At 44.1% G+C, this 20,276-nt stretch overlaps 1 protein-coding gene across 5 annotated transcripts in view; it reads left to right on the plus strand.

The window, feature by feature from the left end:
* Positions 1–20,276, plus strand: part of EPHB2 (EPH receptor B2) — a 776,297-nt gene that overhangs the window by 669,630 nt on the left and 86,391 nt on the right. For 2 of the 5 annotated variants that reach the window (XM_085603935.1, XM_085603938.1), the window contains exons 7-10: positions 7,367–7,529; positions 9,178–9,286; positions 10,802–10,917; positions 16,996–17,118. In XM_085603935.1, coding sequence (XP_085460061.1) covers positions 7,367–7,529; positions 9,178–9,286; positions 10,802–10,917; positions 16,996–17,118 — 511 coding nt within the window. The remainder of the gene's footprint in view (positions 1–7,366; positions 7,530–9,177; positions 9,287–10,801; positions 10,918–16,995; positions 17,119–20,276) is intronic. The other 3 variants (XM_085603939.1, XM_085603937.1, XM_085603943.1) reach the window with 3 other exon arrangements.

Raw genomic sequence — 20,276 nt, forward strand, 5'->3', positions numbered from 1 at the left:
GCATAACAAAACACAACAAAACATAGCATAGCATCACAAAACATAGCATAACAAAACAAAGCATAGCATAGCAAAACACAACAAAGCATAGCATAACAAAACATAGTATAGCATAACAAAACACAACAAAAAAAGCATAGCAACAAAAAATATCAAAACAAAACATAGCATAGCATAACAAAGCATAACAAAACAAAACATAGCATAGCATAACAAAACATAGCATAGCATAACAAAACATAGCATAGCATAACAAAAAATAGCATAACAAAACTCAACAACACATAGCATAACAAGACATAGCCTAACAAAGCATAGCATATCAAAACAAAGCATAGCATAACAAAACACAACAAAACATACCATAGCATAACAAAGCATAGCATAGCAAACCAAACATAGCATAACAAAACATAGCATACCAAAACACAACAAAACATAGCATAACAAAACATAGCATAGCATAACAAAACACAACAAAACATAGCATAACAAAACAAAGCACAGCATAGCAAAACACAACAAAACAGCATAGCATAAGAAAACATAGCATAGCATAACAAAACATAGTATAGCATAACAAAACACAACAAAACATACCATAGCATAACAAAGCATAGCATAGCAAACCAAACATAGCATAACAAAACATAGCATACCAAAACACAACAAAACATAGCATAACAAAACATAGCATAGCATAACAAAACACAACAAAACATAGCATAACAAAACAAAGCACAGCATAGCAAAACACAACAAAACAGCATAGCATAAGAAAACATAGCATAGCATAACAAAACACAACATAGCATAGCATAACAAAACATAGCATAGCATAACAAAACACAACAAAACATAGCATAGCATAACAAAGCATAGCATAACAAAACACAACAAAACAAAACATCATAGCATAACATAACAAAACATAGCATAGCAAAACACAACAAAACATAGCAGAGCATAACAAAACATAGCATAGCATAACAAAACACAACAAAGCATAGCATAACAAAACATAGCATAGCATAACAAAACAAAGCATAGCATAGCAAAACATAGCATAGCATAACAAAACGTAGCATAACATGACAAAACACAAAACATAGCATAGCATAACAAAACAAAACATAGCATAACAAAACATAGTATAGCATAACAAAACACAGCATAACAAAACAAAACATAGCATAGCATAACAAAACACAACGTAGCATAGCATAACATAACAAAACACAACAAAACATAGCATAGCATAACTAAACAAAATATAGCATAGCATAACAAAACAAACATAGCATAACAAAGCATAGCATAACAAAACACAAGAAAACATAGCATAACAAAACATATCATAGCATAACATAACAAAACATAGCATAGCAACACACAACAAAACAGCATAACAAAACACAACAAAACAAAGCATAGCATAGCATAACAAAACATAGCATAGCATAACAAAACAAAACAGCATAGCAAAACACAACAAAACATAGCATAGCATAACAAAACAAAACATAGCATAACAAAACATAGCATTGCATAACAAAACAAAACATAGCATAACAAAACATAGCATAGCATACACAAAACATAGCATAGCAAACAATACATAGCATTGCATAGCATAACATAACATAAGAAAACATAGCATTAAGTTTGATAAACTCATAGTAGCGGGCTAGCTAGCTTTAACGGCCAGTGAGTGTAAGCAACTCCGTCAACCCAGAAGCAGTCACTCGGTCACCTTTGCTCTTGTATTGCAGTGGCTTCGTTTATTAAACAGTGCCCATATTTATACTGTTAGCACTTTACTTGTGCAAATTTCAGGGCTCACAAAACTTTAATGAATCGAAATTCACAACTGAGGCTGTTAAGTTCGTGCTATATAAAACCCTAAGGATAAATAAAAAACATTGCCATTTACAATGTGAATAGCTCCAACAAACACAAGACCTTTTTCAAAGTACAAAACATTGCCATTTACAATACCAATAGCTCCAGCTCCAACAAATGCGAGACCTATTGCATTTCCAATGCTTGTTTTAAGAGAGGCCTGACCACTGCCTCCTTCCATGGACATGGATAGCAGCAAGAGAGGATAGCTTTGTTCATCAGAACCATAAGAGGGCGTTCCACTGTACCAGCTACCATATGCAGAATTGCTGGTCCACATGACTCCAGGGGAGAGGGTTAAATTTACATACAGGGTTTCTGAATGTGACATTTTCACCCAGATTGTGAATATTCTGGAAATCTGATATAGCACCAGCACCCTTTTTCCAACACTGAGTACTACTACTTTACGGGGTTTCTAACCAGCGAGAATGCAAGCAACAGGGTGTTGAAAATATTCATTGTCTACCATCGGGTTTCCTGGGCTGATTTACAGAAACTTTTCACTGGCGAATAAAGCAAGGCAAACAAGTATGCGCCATTTTGATTTTGCTTTTCCTATACAGAATGTTCATATTGGGTTTGGTGAACGGGCATCAAGTATTCTTAATGTGAAATGTGAATTGATATATGACTTGTAATCATTCAAAGTCAGGGTATTTTGTTTCATTGATTTACTTCCTTTGATTAGGATGTGTCTGCGGTTTGGATGCTGTAGCTTTTCATAAAAACACAGTGCTATTCCCTAATTGCTCTTGCTCATTCCTTTTACGTTGCCAAAAGTAAACAAGCATTTGCAATGCAATAGGTCTCGCATTACTGAAAGTGTGAGCTATTGGCGTTGCAAATAATAATGCAACACCAATAGCTCAAACGTTCTGTAATGCGAGACCTGTTGTCAATAGGGACTATTTCTGCAGGGTAGGCTTTAGTTACATAACATAAGTTATAAATATACTAAAAACTGCATGCAGTATTGTGAAGGCCATGTGTTAGAGCCGCTGTTGTGACTGTCCTTGTTCTGCCGTTGTAGCAGTCCGTGCCTCCGTGCTGTAGGAGGCCAGGCCTCAGTGCTGGCGCTGTATGTGCTATAGGAGGCCATGCTTCAGTGCTGGCACTGTATGTGCTGTAGGAGGCCATGCCTCAGTGCTGGCGCTGTATGTGCTGTAGGAGGCCATGCTTCAGTGCTGGAACTGTTTGTGCTGTAGGAGGCCATGCCTCAGTGCTGGCGCTGTAGGTGCTGTGGGAGGCCATGCCTCAGTGCTGGCGCTGTAGGTGCTGTAGGAGGCTAGGCCTCAGTGCTGGTGCTGTAGGTGCTGTAGCAGGCCAGGCCTCAGTGCTGGTGCTGTAGGTGCTGTAGCAGGCCAGGCCTCAGTGCTGGCGCTGTAGGTGCTGTGGGAGGCCAGGCCACAGTGCTGGCGCTGTAGGTGCTGTAGCAGGCCAGGCCTCAGTGCTGGAGCTGTAGGTGCTGTAGCAGGCCAGGCCTCAGTGCTGGCGCTGTAGGTGCTGTAGCAGGCCAGCCCTCAGTGCTGGCACTGTATGTGCTGTAGCAGGCCAGGCCTCAGTGCTGGCGCTGTATGTGCTGTAGGAGGCCATGCCTCAGTGCTGGCGCTGTAGGTACTGTAGGAGGCCAGGCAGGCCTCAGTGCTAGTGCTGTAGGAGACCAGGTCTCAGTGCTGTCACTGTAGGTGCTGTAGGAGACCATGCCTCGATGCTGGTGTTGTAGCAGGCCAGGCCTCAGTACTGGTGCTGTATGTGCTGTATCAGGCCAGGCCTCAGTGCTGGCGCTGTATCTGCTGTAGGAGGCCATGCCTCAGTGCTGGTGCTGTAGGCGCTGTAGGAGGCCATGCCTCAGTGCTGCTGGCGCTGTAGGTGCTGTAGCAGGCTTTGTCTTGGTGCTGGTTCTGCATGTGAGGCCCTGTGAGGGAGACACTGGAGAGTGTATGAGGCCCTGTGAGGAACAGTGGAGAATTCGTGAGACCCGGTGAGGGACCCTGGAGAATGTATGGAGCCGCATGAGAGAGACACTGTAGAATGTAGAAGGGTCTGTGAGGGAGACTGGAAAATGCATGAGGCAGTATGTAAGGGACCCTGTAGAATGCATGTGGCCCTGTGAGGGAGACACTGCAGAATGAAGAATGCGCTGAATATGGAACACTGGAGAATGTATTTTGCTCAGTGGGGGAAACATTGGAGAATGTGTGATGGACACCGGGGAATGTATGAGGTGCTGTGTATGAGGCACTTGGAAATGTTTGTGAAGGGGGAATAAATGAGGCCTTGTGAGGGAGACACTGGAGAATGTATGAGGCACTGGAGACTGTATCAGGCCCGTGAGGAACGGACACTAGCCACCAGAGAACAGAGGAGGGCCTGAGGAGAGGAGAGCAGGTGCGAGGCCCAGTGTGACTGGACACACAGCTCTTAATTCATTCAAATAAAAGTATATTGCATGACCGGTCTGGCTTATGTCAGTGATAAGTTAAAAAAAACCATGTGCTTCTGCGCATGCGCCCCTGAGATCTCAACCAACTGGCGCTGTCCGAGATCTACTTCTCTAAAGCCTCATTCACAGCAGAGCGGACCCTGTGACCTTTAACCCCTTTCACTCTTTCCACAAGTACCTCCTCCTAGGGGGTAGCCTCTCATGCTGAGAGACTGTGGGTGGCTAGGCCAAACATCAGCCCGAGAACATCGGCAGCCACAACCGTCAGACGTGAAGTCAGCACTCCAGTAAAGGTCAACCCCCACCCCAGGCGGGCTACAAGAGCCAGCCACCACACCGAGCCAGAGGACAAGACCAGCGATGTCACCAGGGGCATGCAAAGCCACAAACTGAGCACCAGGAGCACGACCACCCACCAATCCACCCTCCAGAGCAAGCATAGAGACACAACGGGTGCACACACTGAAGCCAAGCACCAGGACCAGGCACGTGACGTACCTTGGCCCGGACCATGGTCAATCCCGCAACACTGCATGAGTGAGGGCAGGGCCACACTGAAGCGAGCCGGAGGAATCACTAGCCCCTGCCCCTCCCACCCTACAGCCAGGCCATCCCCGGAACCATGTGTGTAGTTAAAATATCTGCAAAGTGGAAAGAATAGACAGGGTCACCGTCTCACCCACTGTCCCGTGCGTCACAAAGAGACTCGGATGTGGGGAATGCCTCAGGCCTGCCGAGACTCTGCAGGTAATCTAGGGAGAAGTCAGACAACCACAGCAACAGGCTTTGCAGTCATTCATTTAAAACTGACTAGGACCATAAGAGATGCAAGTTTTTTTTTTAACATCAGCACCAGCATATATTTCAGATGCAAACAAATCAAAGTCACCTGACATGCTGTTAAATGCCAACAAGGCCTACAGTGGGATTTTTGCGGATCGGCTGGAAGTGCAAACCATCCAATCACATCATTGCGCTTCGTAGGTCAGCAGGGAGAGCGCGCTCTTCGCGGAGCTTAAGTTCAAAGTTCATGGGCAGGGCGCTGTGTTCCCTGGAATGGATGCTCCTCTTCTTAAAATGATTACATCTGGGATTTTTATGCGTTTTACTGGGGAAAAACCTAGGCAATATCTTTTCAAAGCCAACGCTGACCACGAGGCGGTTGAACCACTTGATCACGACATTAATATCAACTCTGAAATATTGTCACCACGGAGTTAATAGGAGGAAATCTACACTTACTTTAACAATTTTTTGGAGCCAATATCATGATCACAATGCACGTGCAGGTTGATATTTAGACTGTGAGAACGTGGCCTTCAAGTAAACACCAGATGTGCGTGAAGTAGTGAAACAAGTGGTACGCGCGCGCGCCACAGCCAAGCACGTGATTTCAATTATCGCGCCCGTGTCTGGGCACGATAATTGAAACCACACAGCCTATTGGTGTCTATTACACGCACCAAGCGTGTAATAGACTCCGATAGGCCGTGGGCAGAGCAACGCGCCCACCTTTGGCCAATTGCGTGCAGTCTTTTATAAAAAAAGACGCACGCAAAGGCCAATGGGGTAGCACAAAAGGAATCGCACACGCACGAGCGTGTGCGATTACTAGGTCAGTGCTGAAACCCCGTTTTTCACTCACTAAAGGTCTCGCGCGAGCACTGCTGCGCAGTGCAACGCAGGCGCAAGACCTAAAAAAGAGAAATGAGCATGTACATATGCGTTCTTAAAGATGCAACACAAGTATTCGTCCTTCGCCAAGAGTATTTACTATTCAATATTTAGCTTTGTATGCCTTTAAACTTCCCCACTTACAATACAAGCCTCATCTTCGGACTCCTTGTCTTAACACTGTTTGAGAGTACTCCTTAACTCTGTTAGCTTAGTCTACCCAGCAAAGGGGCCCTCCTCCCAGATTACATATTACTGTAGCTGTAGATGTTGCTTCACTGTGGGATTTTCTTTTAATATATATGGGGGTAAAGTCCACTATCAATTAACAATATCCCCACTAATTAAAAAAATTCTTTTGGCTTTGCCGAGGCTTGTTCATGTTTGAAAGTGGGGAAATGTATTTTCTCAACATTTTGCTATGAGAAAGCAGCAAATATAGGGCCATATTTACCACTTATTCACGCAGTGCAGTGCAGCAGCCGCAAATGCTGCACTGTGTGTAACGTAGAGAGGAGGAGAGCGCCATATTTACAGAAATATGACACTCTCTTCCCCTTTCCCTGGCGCCGGTGCTGAAATTAGCTGCTGTGCACCACAGAGACACCTTTGCGAGAGTGTCTCCGTGAGTATGGCATAGGTTTTGTACTGGAAGGGTACCCTTATACTATGCATAGACTGACTTTAACCCTTTTCCCTCTGTGTGTGTGTGCTGTAAAGTGCAGCACGCATACAAAGTCGGAAAAGAAAGGAGAAATGAAAGCATTTCTCCTTCATTGCGCCTACTTCAAAAGGGCACAGTTTTATTTAGTATATAGGGTTTCGCGACAGAAGCCTTGAGTGGTTGCACGGGAATGCCCATGGTCCACCCATGGTATGCCCCCTTGGCGCTAAGTAATGCAAAGCGGCGCTTTGCTTTACTTTCACGTTATTTCCAGCGCTGTTTGTCGCTGGAAGTAGAATTAGGAAAAAAAAATTTGAACTGATTGTGTCAATTATGTGAAGCAAACATGGCGTTAAATCTTGGTAATTCTCCACCTTACTGTCTAATTCGTTTATTGTTTTGTTCCAGTGCAAATACCTCCTGCTCCAGTCTCCGTTTCATAGCAGTAAAAATGGTACGGATGTATATGGCCACTTTTTTCACATTAGTGTAAAATTTCAGTTCTGAGAAAGTTTGCATTTACGAAGAACATGCTAATTAGAGAGCAGAATCAAAAAACAGGCTCATCGATGAAGAGAGCGGAGGGTGAAACTCAGTCAATTAGCCACAGACATAGAAGTAGGTGTCCCACCACCTAACAGGATTGTACAGTTAATGATTTTTATTTTTAATTTCAACAGGAGCTGACTGAGCATAATTCCACCATGGTGAAATGTCGCACCAACACAGTGACCGTGCCGAACCTGAAAGCTGGGGCCATCTATGTGTTCCAGGTGCGGGCGCGCACCGTGGCTGGTTATGGCAGATATAGCGGCAAGATGTACTTCCAAACCATGACCGAAGGTGAGACTTACACCAGCTGCTAGAAGTTTGACAAACTTTGTCAAGCCATGACCATATCACCATTCAGGTTCTTTAAGAGCCACTCTTCACCAAGCCCTTATCCATGCACGGTGACCAGGGTCAACCTGTCCATCCAACTCATTAAACCAGTGTGAATCCACGATTCATTGCTAATAAATCTGTTTTTGGGACCCCGACTTCTCCTCCTGGACTTCCTGGTTGGCAAATATAGTCTTACCCAGCGCGTAACTTGCAAAAGCCATAAGTGCAACAATTCAAAATTGTTCATAGGAGGACGCAGTGATGTCGGAGTTGCCGAATACCAAGTTTGCCTAGTTTTGATTCCCCCTTATGCCTCTTTCTTTCACCACTCTACACTCGCATTCTCTTTATCTCACTCTTGCAAGTTCTTTTCCATTCCTGCCTCTTCGCTTTGTCACTGACTTCCTAGCTGTCTCTTCCTCTTTTCTCATGTTCTGCCTTTCTCTCTCTGTTTCTTGCTCTGGATCAAAATCTGATGATAAAAATTAAGTCCCATTCCCCCCAAAAAAGGCCGTTGTAATGTTTCTGCAACTCCCAACAGAATTGAATCCCGGGCCGTACATTCATCTCGTATCAAGAGCACCCTGACTACCTGTCTCTTACTCTGCCTACTACCATACCTTCATTTTTATCTAATATTAAGTAGGGGGACACAAAGTACCAGCATTCTTATCATTTGTGCTACTTAATGTTGGGGTTTGTATCCATGTTCGACCTGAGCCATCACCCTGGTAGCCCATTCCTTTATTAAGCATTAGAAAAAGTAGGGTACACCCAAATAGGTATCAAATAACATCACATGCATCCAATAGTATTCATAATCGTTTAATTTTAAATGATGTCATTTTCTGACTTTTTTGTCACTTCGCTTAAATTTGTAATGTGGACTTTCGGAGGGGGGGGGGAGAAACAGGGGAGGTAAGGTGGGGAAGCCTTTCCACACTTCCCTTATCATTTGACTTAATTATAAACTGCTAATTGGTAGTGTGGACTTCAGGTGGGGGGAGGATTTATGGTGTAGAAAGAAAACATTTCAATCGCCGTTAGGTCTGCTTTGGAGTGAGGGGGTGGTTGGGTGAGACAACCTGTGGGATTGTAATACTTGTGGCTAACAAAATATTGCGGTGCAAAAGGGGGTGGTGATGGACGGAGCCACTGGATTCAAGCAAGCCTGGCTGAAGACGGCTGAAATGCCAGAAACCGGTCCTAGGAAGCTTGTTTCCGGTCCAGGGAAGACATTTCTTGGCCGTTCGGGCTGGACTGTTCCCATGAGGCACAGGGTCAGACTGATTTGCATATGGCCATGTCTGAACTGGGGTGGCAGAGTGGGCTAAAGAACGGTGATGGATCAAACCCAGATCTGTTGACTGGGTGTGAGTGTTTGATTGGTTCTGATGCTCCGTCCATCACCACCCCCTTTTGTACTAACAAAATATTGAGCACCACTTCTAAGTGAGGAAAAATGGCGCCTGACGCTATCCTGAGTACATAGACCATCACCAAATCAAGAAACAAAAAATTAAATGCTGGGTATATCTTCGAAGTCTTTCTCTTGAATGATCTTAAATCGGGGTACTTAATTTCTCTAACGCTGTTTTTTATCCAGCTGAATACCAGACCAGCTTCCAGGAGAAACTGCCCCTCATTATTGGCTCCACGGCAGCAGGAATTGTGTTCCTCATTGCCCTGGTCGTCATCATCATAGTGTGCAACAGGTAAAGCCTTCCTTCCTTACGTGTTCTGTTTGTACTAGACATACCTTGGATAATGTTGAAGAAGATCTGAGCTTCTGTCTCCTGCATAAGTAGAGACCCTATGTCTGACAAGAGCATGGTGAAGAGGTAAGTGTAAGTTTGAGATATCATGTCAGGTCGCTCACTCTAGTTTCGCAAGGGATGTATGTCTCTGAGCTCTCAGTGTGTATGTCATACGAAAATGTTTCCACTAAGGCCATCTTAGACCCAGGAAGGGCAGACGCGTGCCACATTTAGAGATGGCTACTGACATAATATGAGGGTTTCGTTTAGATTTTCTGTATCATATTATTATTCAAGTTTATATTTTGTTGATAGCCTGCAAAATCTAGCAAAGATCCAGGGTTGGGCACCTTTAGCTAAGAATGATTAATAACCACAAGATAATGGTTATATCGGTTCCAGGTGTGCTCAGTACCTTTATACTAAAAAAGTTCCAATGTCCTTGTGTTTGTTGTGTATCTATAATGTAAACAAATGTGAATTGGAAAAGTGTTTTTGTGTATGCTGTTTTGGTGTTTGGTGTGTTAGTTTGGTGAGTTCTGGCATTCTTTGGCTGTCTAACCACATCTGGAGAAGGTCTCTTGAACTGTCTTAATGAGCATCCCCTGTTTCACTAAACTTTTGGAAGAACTGGTGGATCACATGTGTGCCATAAAGGGTAACTGTGTAGCTCTGTTGTGCGATTGAATCATGGTTGATTTTACCTCTGTTGTAATGGTTTTGTAGTCTGTCTCAACTGGCTGTTGTGCTGGGCGTTTGGCGTCCATGTAGGTCCACTGCAGTACAGAAAGGTCCTTTTTATGAGAGTAAAGGCAGTTTTGCAATTCACAAAAAGTGGTTTTACACGGGCAAAAAATTGTACTCCTCAAATGTTTTATGTAAGTAACTCTACGCCCAGTTAGTAATGGCGAGGGACTGTTCCAGAGCAGAAAGGCCCTGAAGGTTTTTTTCATATTTCCAGAAAGAACCACAAACATACTTGCTTGTGGGCATTCAAAAACATTTTCCTACGCCATTCTTACCCTGGAAATGGTTGGAATTTACTCTTGCCAAGGCAAGAGTAAACCCCTTTCCAGGGTTGGAATGTGAAGACAATATCCCAATATTGGTGGGGGTTTATGTGACAGTGTTTCTCCATGGGGAACTAATTTCCATTGAAAAAGATAAAGAGAAAGGAAAAAGTACTAGTAGTGTGTGCATGCAATGGCGTTATCCTATATGCAGTTATACACCATGTACTATTACTCATATCTACAAGGAATGGTCTTAGAAACCTTTGTTCTGAAAGCAGCCCCTAAGCAGATTTCAGTTTTTTGGAATTATTTTTAAGAAGAGAGCCCTTGAGTGTGTTTTGAATTTTAGCAAAAGGAGAAGTTGGTTTATGGCTAAAGTGGAGCTTTTGTTGAGTGCAATTCAAGGTGATTTTGTTGTCTGTGTTTTTGCTTCCAATCCCCTCTGTTCTTCTCGTTCCAGAAGGAGGGGCTTCGAGAGAGCAGACTCGGAGTATACTGATAAGCTGCAACATTATACCAGTGGCCACAGTACGTACAGACTGCCTTCACCCGGGCCGGGTTCTCGTTCACTCGTTGGTTCGTTGGTTCGTTTGTTCCCTCTTTCACTCTTTCCATCCACCATCTCAACAGCTTTGGATGCAGGAGGACTCACATGGGAGGGCCATTGACACCCGGGTGCGCCAGCTTAAAAAAACACAGTATACCGCAAGAATGAGCAAACACTGACCATCCTCTGCATGCTCTGCCTGCCTTATTCAACACCTCAAAATGCATGCCCTTATTTAACCTCTACACAAAGCTGTATACTCTCTGGTTTATTTTCAACACATACTTGAGTAAATTGGCTATATTTTGAATCATAGCCCATTACGCACATTCTTTACATACAGGTTATCCCTTGCCTGCTCTCTATCAATAATGTAATTGTCTTTTTCAGTGTTCACCCCACAAATGTTTCACATGAATTACCCTCCACCCATAGCTCATAGCAGTCACATCTAACCCTAACGTATCCATACTGGGATAATGCACGGAAGAGTTTATCCATTATACATTAACTGCTAAATAGAGGTACCCAAGCAGCATGCGACTCACCATAAAAGAACTTCAATGCCTTGTCAGAAGAAATAAGTGCTTTATAAATGCAATTACAATGCAGTTGAATCCGGTACAAAATACTAGGACGGCAAGGCTGTCCATTCTCCCGCTGCTCATGCTACTGCTTTATTCACTCAGTCACAGGCTCTCGGTGTGTTATTGTCATCCGGCAGGCTGTCGCTGTCAGTCAAGGAGTTCAGAAGATATATTTCTAAAGAAGAATGCCTAGAAACTGTGTGTTTTGTCACCAATGGATATCCTTATTCAGTGCTTAATTTTAGCCGGTGGTTGCCAGTGGGGGGCACAGCCCTTAATTTTTGGGCCCTGCACTTATTTTTCCGCATCAGATATTAACCGAGCAGAAGAGCGGGAAAACACACAGATCGGAAAGATGGAGGAAAAGGAAGACGGAAAAACCATCACAGAGGAAGAAAGCAGGAGCCTGCAAGAGTGACATAAAGGGGCAGGGAGTGTCTGGTAGTGGATTTAAAAAGCACCAGGTAGATTTCAGATTACCAGCATTGGTATTCGGTGCACTGAGAGCTTCTGGGCAGAACTTTAGGCACCAACACTTTCTTTTACAAATTAAGCACTGCTTATGTTTACTGTATCCCAGGACATGGTATATTTTTTTTTTAATTAATCAGTTTGTTCTAATAAACCTCTCTCCTACAGGAAACTTAAAAGGAGCATATTCCAGTATTTCCTCTTCTTGCTGCGGACCCTGCGGTATACATGCACACTGCCTGGACGCCATCTTCCTTGATGGCTGAATAGGTTGGGTATGGTCAGGGCACAGTAAAGCCACTGTGGCCAGCCAGAGGTTCTGTGCTAGGGGTTGCATGTTTGTTCATATGACTTAAATATCTTGACCAGTCATGCGTAGTCTCAAGCGAAAATATGTTTTTTATTATTGTATAGCACATTACTATTGACGCACTGCAGAACACCAATCAGCGCTGGGTGTCTGAGTGAGCCCCTCCTGGACGGTGTCTGCGTTGTACACGTTACTTATCTACCCGTCTTAAGAGTAAAGCTACCCAAGCCTGCGGACATCTGGAAGAAGTCATATCTGCCCACATCTCCCGTGTTAACAGACCGGCGCAGCAGCTGCAGTCAGGGCCGACCGCCATGATTAATGTTAGCCGACTGTAGGGTGAGGGCTGAGCTCAGAGGCTTGGCACGGGTTTAGAGATGAGCCGTCTCTCCTGGGCTGCTGGTCCCACCCCAGCCCCGGCCGGCCCTGGCTGAAGGCTGGTCTGGCGCCAGGCTGTGCGTGTTTCCACCTGCCATCCCTGCGCAGGTATGCGGGGGGACGCCATCTTCCCTTTGACGGATGCCAGTTACAAGGACGGCATCGTTATGTTATCATCCAGATGCAAACCCGTCGCCCTCTTATCAAAACATTAAAATGATAATCAAAGTTGGGCAATTTCTCATTCGAGAATGATGTGTTAACTGCAGCATACTAGTACTTTAAGAATTGAATAGTACTTTAATACTCGGGTATGCTGAGGCAGGGAATTCTGCAGTGGTTGTGGAAAAAAACAGCGGGATCACACAGGAACGCCCTAGAATGTCGGCCACATTTGTTTTTCTGCCCCATTTTTTGGCGTGAAATGTGTTCCTGTGTCCCAAAGGGGCATGAGCATACATTTCCTGCTAGATATAGCTAATTTGCATTCCACATAATTATCTGTAATTTTTGCTAATTTTTCTGAAAAGTTGCTCGATTACTCAAAGCTAGTTATGCAAATCCCTCACACTCTACTCAATAGTCTGTTACCACTGCAAAGGCCAGTAGGGTTGGCTAGGTGTCAGTAGCACGACTAGTGCTGCCTCAGGTGACCTGACATGTGACTGACTGCCTATCATTTCATGGGCATTAGACTTGTGTGGAATCTGCCGATTTCCCTATAGGCTTCAAGCATAATCTTAAATCTTGGGTCTCAGCAGCTGTGTGTTTATCTGAGAACTGCTGGCTCGGAATGTGACAAACGACATTAGGAACAGCACAGCGACAACAATGAATGCACATGAAAAGTGGTGTTAGCTGTGATACTGTTAAGCCAACTATGGCCCTGAATTAGATCTCGTGGACAGGTTACGCTGTCACAACAGTGACGGATATCCCGTCCGCTGAAATATAAATCCATATATATCCTACAAACTTTACAGATCTCTCTCCCATGATGATAGATAAAAAAACAAATAAAAACAAATATACCTTGCATTCATTACATCATAGAGAGCCCTTGCCACACGTAAGAAGCACTCCTCCAATAACTCATATCTGGGCTTTTTTCAACCTCAACATTCCATTGTGCAATGTCCAGGGCCGGACTGGCCGTAGCGGGTAGCGGGCAATCCCACGGTGCGTCGCACGGTCGGGGGCCGCTTTTGGGCCCCTTGGGGCCGTTTTTGTTACAGGGCCGTTTTTGCAGCATAGCTGCAAAATCGCCCCTGTAACAAAATCGGCCGAAAAGAGCTCGGCGGCACCCACAACTCCCCGCGTGGGGGGGGGAGGCGGCCGAGCACTTTGCCAGGGCCGGTTGTGATTCCCAGTCCGGCCCTGGCAATGTCATCTACAAATAGTGATACTCAAACAACACGCACTAGCAAAACCACCTCACCATCATTGCATTTTTTTCTCAGCACTCACTAGTGGACGTTTCTTTCCATTTGTTTTAATCACCATAATGTCGAAGCTGTTTGCCTTTAGCATCCCTCAAGCAGTCTTGATATTCAAGCATATTTAAATATGTCTGTGATTGTCAAATATTTCTGAGAGGTGTTTGTCTTCGGCACTCACATTTTTGTTTTGTTGGTTGTAGTGTAAAGCACTGCCATTTTGCCTCCCACCCACATTGATGTCTTAACAAAAGCTTTTGCATCAAGCACATTGCACGATCTTGCCTCGTGTCCGAGAGAGCGCAAGTAGAACATTGAACTGTCTGATAAGCGGACAGTTTGAGAGATAATCATTTTTGATTTACAGTTCATATTTTAAAGGGCCCCACATCTTTATTTCAGGGAAGGTTCCCTCTGGGGGATTAACCTGTGGGAAATGTCTCCATAAAAAAAAGCTTATTTCAAGGTCAGTACTCATAGAATGAGTTACTTCCTCAGGTATCACTCATATTGCTTTAGTGTTGAGAGCAGTATCCTGATTGTTTCTTCAAGTTGAATCTTCTTTGGGTTCCTCGCTCTGAAGTTACTGCTCGTCATGGAGAGCAACCAGCTTCACTGGATATCCTTATCCCTTCCACCATAGACGGAGTGCACCATACTTGGATATTTATAATTCATTCTTCTGTTCGATGGCTGCCATTGCCTTAGTAATGTGCTTTGATTTCTTTAGTTAGAAGGAGTCTGGCATTAAGCTTTGTGTTTCAAGCCCTAGTGTCCATTGCATTACAACCTGTTTTGTTATTCCCACCAGGACAGGGCCAGATGCCTGGTACATTGGATTTGGCCCTTTAATAACACCCTCCACAGAGACTGCAAAGTGTGAGAGGTCTGTCGTTGGAACCCGTGTGTTCGGTTGCCTTCTGAAGGGCTTCACCACTTCCTAGTTCACAGGACAGAGTGGCATGCTCTGTCCTAGGGCCTTACCTATGCCCTCTTTAGCTCCCTGTCCCCTCTGATGTGGGAAAGCATTACAGAGAGCAAGACACCAGAGAAGGTTATGGGGAAACAAGCACATGGGGGACAGAGCAAGAAAACCCACACTCCGCTCCTGTGGAGCACACACTGTGACAGAAAAAGGTAGTTCCATAAATGCAAGCAATAATAGCAGAGGAAGGATATAAGTCAATCGGGTAGAACTTTAAAACCGAAATACTCCTGGGAGGAACGATACAATAACAGGGAGGAAAGCCATTGAATCAAGAAGCGACAACTGAAATAGACAACAAAGCCACCCAATCACGAACAAGGTGCTGACACAAAAGCCACTCTGTGTGTATGGGGAAAATACATCCGGCCCCTATCTGTAGCCGAGACCCAAAGAAGAACTACGCACCAGACGACCCCCTCCCACAAACACTGGAAGCTGCGGCAAGTTCTGATGTTTAACGGACACCAGATAACATACACTCGGGAACACATTGAATGATATGGTACACAACTATAGTTTGTTTCCAGAATATACACGAAACAGTTTCAAAGATGTATGTGGGTGAACACGGCCTGCGAGGAGCCGATGTGTTTACGATCATGATATGGTACACAGCTGTAGTTTGTTTCCAGAACATACACGAAACAGTGTCAAAGATGTATGTGGGTGAACACGGCCTGCGAGGTGCCGATGTGTTTGTAGTATTTGAAAATAGTGACTCGTTTTCACAAGCTGGCCAGACCAGTTCGTTATCATGGTCGTCGTGGCACTTGTCGCATCTCGCACTCACGCACGAAAGTGCCCACTGGGTTCCCGCCCCATAACAGGGAGAGCCTTTACTTGCCACTGACAGACAGTAATTATATCACATTACAACAGCCGTGTGCGCGCGCGCGCACGCGCCGGTGACACCTGACGCAACGGTTGCCTGGCTTGAATGTTCGCGTGCTGCTCGCGCTCTCCTTCTCGATGTCTCTCCTTAACTCTCACACCTTCTGCCTAATCTCTTTTATCGCATAAACCTCGATAACACTCGCTTTCCAGGGTGTTAATTAGCAGCTTGTGTTCAGCGCAGCAATTGATGGCAGCATATTTCAGCACTAATGTTCTCTAGTGTCAACGTTTAACAGTACATTTTTGGTAGCAGACTCATTTAAACATTTACCTTCAACGCCTTATCTCTGTGCCATCGACCTTTGCCAATTACTCTCTTTCCATGCACCTTATCTACCTCTGGCCTTTTACACTCTCATAGTCTGCTGCAGTATGTCTCCATCTGTCACCCCTTCCTCTCTTCTCTGTCTCTTTCTCTCTTGCGCCTCTGTTTCTCCATTTTGCTTTCACCTTTCTCCTCACCCTCTCCTGTGTTTGGATTCTCTCTCTGTTCTCTTTATCTTAATTGTCTCTGTTTCACCTGTCTCCTCCTATCTCGCTGGTGTCTTTGTTCTTTTTCATTTCTAAGGATTTTCTTCCCCCACTCCTTGCCTCTGTCTCTCTGTGGGTTGCCTACCCTCTTCTTCTCTCACTTCTCTCTCTTTCTTTTCCTTTGTATCTCCTTCTAAATGTTTCCATCTTTCTCTCTCTCATACACAATTTGTTTTTCAGGCCCCTCCCCTCCACCCTCCTTTGTCTGTCTCTCTCCATGGTCTACTTTTCTGAGTCGCTCTTAAGTTTCACTTTCTTACTCTATCTCCTTCTGCACTCTCTCTGTCCACCTTGTGACCCCTGTCACACCATCATCTTCTCACTTTGGACCCCTCCTCTCTTTCAGCCTTCTCTCTCCTTCTACCATGTTCAATCTCTCTCCTTTTCCTCTGAGACCTCTCATCTTTCTGACTTCCTCCTTCTCTTTCCTTGATATTTCCTTCTCTGCTCCAACAATTGTTCTCTCTTACAGTTTGATTCTTCCACACTCTGACCCTTTTGCCTTCTCACAGTGACCCCAGGGATGAAGATTTACATTGACCCATTCACTTACGAGGATCCCAACGAGGCTGTCCGTGAATTTGCCAAGGAAATCGATATCTCGTGTGTCAAAATAGAGCAAGTGATTGGTGCAGGTAGGTATTTGATGACACATGTCATTTCCTGTGTAAGAGTTACGTAGACTGGTGGCGGCCCCAGACAGCGGCACCGCCATTTGTGCAATTTTGTAAAGAACGGTTTAAGAAGCCCCCCAGAGGTCAATTTGTAAAGTATTACTCCTTACCAATTGTGTAAAAGGTTAGATCTGTTTAAAGAGGTCAATTTGCAAAGTATTACTCCTTACCAATCGTGTAAAATGTTAGATCTGTTTAAGGCATGAGTAATACCCATGATTCTTCAAGCTGTGTCACATGAAGAACACCTTCCTGGTCCCCTGCTCAGTTTGCAAAGGACATCTCTCCTGTGCAATACCTTTTATTGATTTAAGGTGGATGCCACTGGTAGGAAAGCTTAAAGAGTCATTCTGCTCAGTGCATATCGCATCGTATTCTGATAATTGTAGGCTTAGACCTGACCTCATTCTGTTATACAGGAAAAAAAAACTCAAGCCTGTTGTAACTTTACATCTATTAATGTCATTCAGTGCTGATGAGGATGAGTGAGGCCATCACTCTTATTTGCTTGCATCAAAATATTTTGGGGCATATTTATGTAGCTTTCATGCAGTACAGCAAGCCACCTTGCTGCGCTGCATGAAAGGGCACGAATGGGCAGGATATAACATAAAACAACGCTTTCCTGTCCTTTCCTTATCTGGTGCCCTTTTGGCTACCTAGTGCCAACGCAGGCACCCTTGCTTCAGGGACACCTTCCTGCACAAAAACACTCCTGAGAGGCATGTTCCTCTCTCTATGTGTGCAGCACACTTAGAGTAAAAAAAGGCGAAGAAGAAAAGATATTTCTACCGTTATGACTCACCTGGAAAGGCGTAGCATTTTGACCCATTCCAAGGTTTACCAGTGATGGCAAATCTGTGAATACGCCAAAATCCACTGGTGGATGCGTGGGAACACCCAAGCTCCACCAATGGAACGGCTCCCTGGGGCAGAGTAACGCAACACAGCTATTTGGTCTGCATTGCGTTACTCTAGATTGATCAAGCCATGCAGGGCCACCCAAGGTGGACTTGCGTGGCTTGATAAATCCGACTTAGGTATTGTGTCGCCTTTGCGTGGTGCAAGCGCGACACAATACCTTCATAAATATGCCCCTAGGTAGCTTACGATCTAGATATTAAAGCACTCAGGGAGTTGTCACTCGCCTCGGTATGTGCTCCTACTCACAACATTTGGTTTCTCTTCCATAATCAGCAGAATAAACTAATGTTTGTTCCTTTGCAAATGAAATATAAGGAACTACATACAATTCATAATTTACCATTGCATAACTCTTACAAGGAGCATCAAGATGAGTGAAACGTGTCAGAAGTTGTGTAAATTTAAATTTTAAAATACTGTAATATGAGTGTTTGAAGCTAAATAATCCAGTTGATCAAAATGCAATTGGATGCGTATTGAAAAAGAAGGCTAATGCAGCGTGCCTACTAGGCCTTTGATTTGTTCAAGAGTGCATTTAATGTAAGCCTATTGGCTACTTAATACTGAAAAATCTTCATTCACAGCTGAGAAGCATGAGTGAAGCTATGATATGTTATCTGTTTTCAAAAACTGCCTCTGCATATCTGATGATCATCTATTGAACTGGGTTGGCTGGAAGGGAGATGCCCTGTAACCTCAGTTCCTGGGGCAATTTTCGGGAAGTCTCTCTTCTGCACAGTGATAGGACTGTCGAGTTACTAGGTTCTTTGCATTGGTGGATGAGAGTGCTTTGTGTCCCTTGTTGAAGAAATTTCTTGGTCTACATCATATGCTCTAAGTGGGTAATTCTGAGACGTAGCAGTCGGGTCACTGCAGTTTCATAGGATGGACCGGAAACCAGTGCTCAGATATCCGAACTCATGTTATCACGAGTAGAATTGAACGCTCCTTTTCATTTGTTATTTCTTGTCACTGAGTTAGTGCAGGCACTGTAGAAAGAGTGTTGAATTCACAAATGTGCTATGTCTCTGTTCGGTGCCTGGGTGTAGGCGCAGAACAGGATCCCTAAACACCCACTGGTGAGCTGAACCATCATTCTCAGGAGTAGCTCATCTCTTTCCATCCGAGCCCTGCTGGTTATTCTTCACTGGGCACAGGCAGCAAGGACAAATTTAAATTCCCTATTAATTTAAATGTGCTAATTATTTATGAAGCTTTAGGCGTTCTAAATTAAGATGAGCAAACATTGAAAGCGTTGTCTAATTAAAACACTCTCCAAAGCAAATTCCTCCTGTAGTTTATTTAGGTCTTGGCTAGACCTGATGTCACTTAATATTTAATAGTCCAAAAGTTTTTGTTGATTCGTTGCAATCCCGTAATTTTGAAAAATGCGACAAAAGTACGCTTATCATAATTGCCTTCTAATTATTGTAGTTTGGATTATCGGGAAGGAAATATTAAGGTCACACAATATTATGACCAGAATATGGAGGACCAACGTATTGAGAGGTAAGAACACAGAGGGAGGAACAGATTTACTATTCTTAACTTCACAGCTGCGTACCTTGACGATATATAGTCAAGGTACGTAGAAGTGGAGTTAGATATAGCAAGTCGATACATACTGATCTGTCCATATTTTGGTCCTCGATATTCTGGTCACAATATTTTGTCATCTTAATATTCCCCGCTCGATATTCCAAAACCACTCTCTTCTAAAGTCATAAAGGTTCCAAGGCAGCCTGGGAGGAGCGTACACATTTTATGAAGTATGTTAAGGGGTATTGAAAGCAAATTAAAGTATCCTTCATGCTTTAAATCTGGGTTCTCCAATGTTGGTCCTGGAGGGCCGGATCCATGCCAGATTTTTTAAAATAACTGCATTTATCCAAATGTGAATATGTTAAAAATCTTGCATGGATCTGGCCCTCCAGGACCGACATTGGAGATGCCTGCTTTAAATCACCACTGCCAAAAGGTACTGCAGGGTGGGGACAAAGTGGCTCTTATTCCACCATAGAGTTTAAGAGTAATTTTAAGACCAATTAGAACATTGGAATGTTGGGAGCTCCATTGAAAACAATGGAGTGCTCCGGGCTTATAACGGCTGGTATAAGCTCGGAGCGCCAACATTTCAATGTGTCTTTGTTCACAGCTCTGGCTGTGAACAAAGACTTCAGGGAGCCGGAGGGGAT

The sequence above is a fragment of the Triturus cristatus genome, chromosome 1_2, assembly GCF_964204655.1.
Source record: "Triturus cristatus chromosome 1_2, aTriCri1.1, whole genome shotgun sequence".
Classification (NCBI taxonomy): domain Eukaryota; kingdom Metazoa; phylum Chordata; class Amphibia; order Caudata; family Salamandridae; genus Triturus; species Triturus cristatus.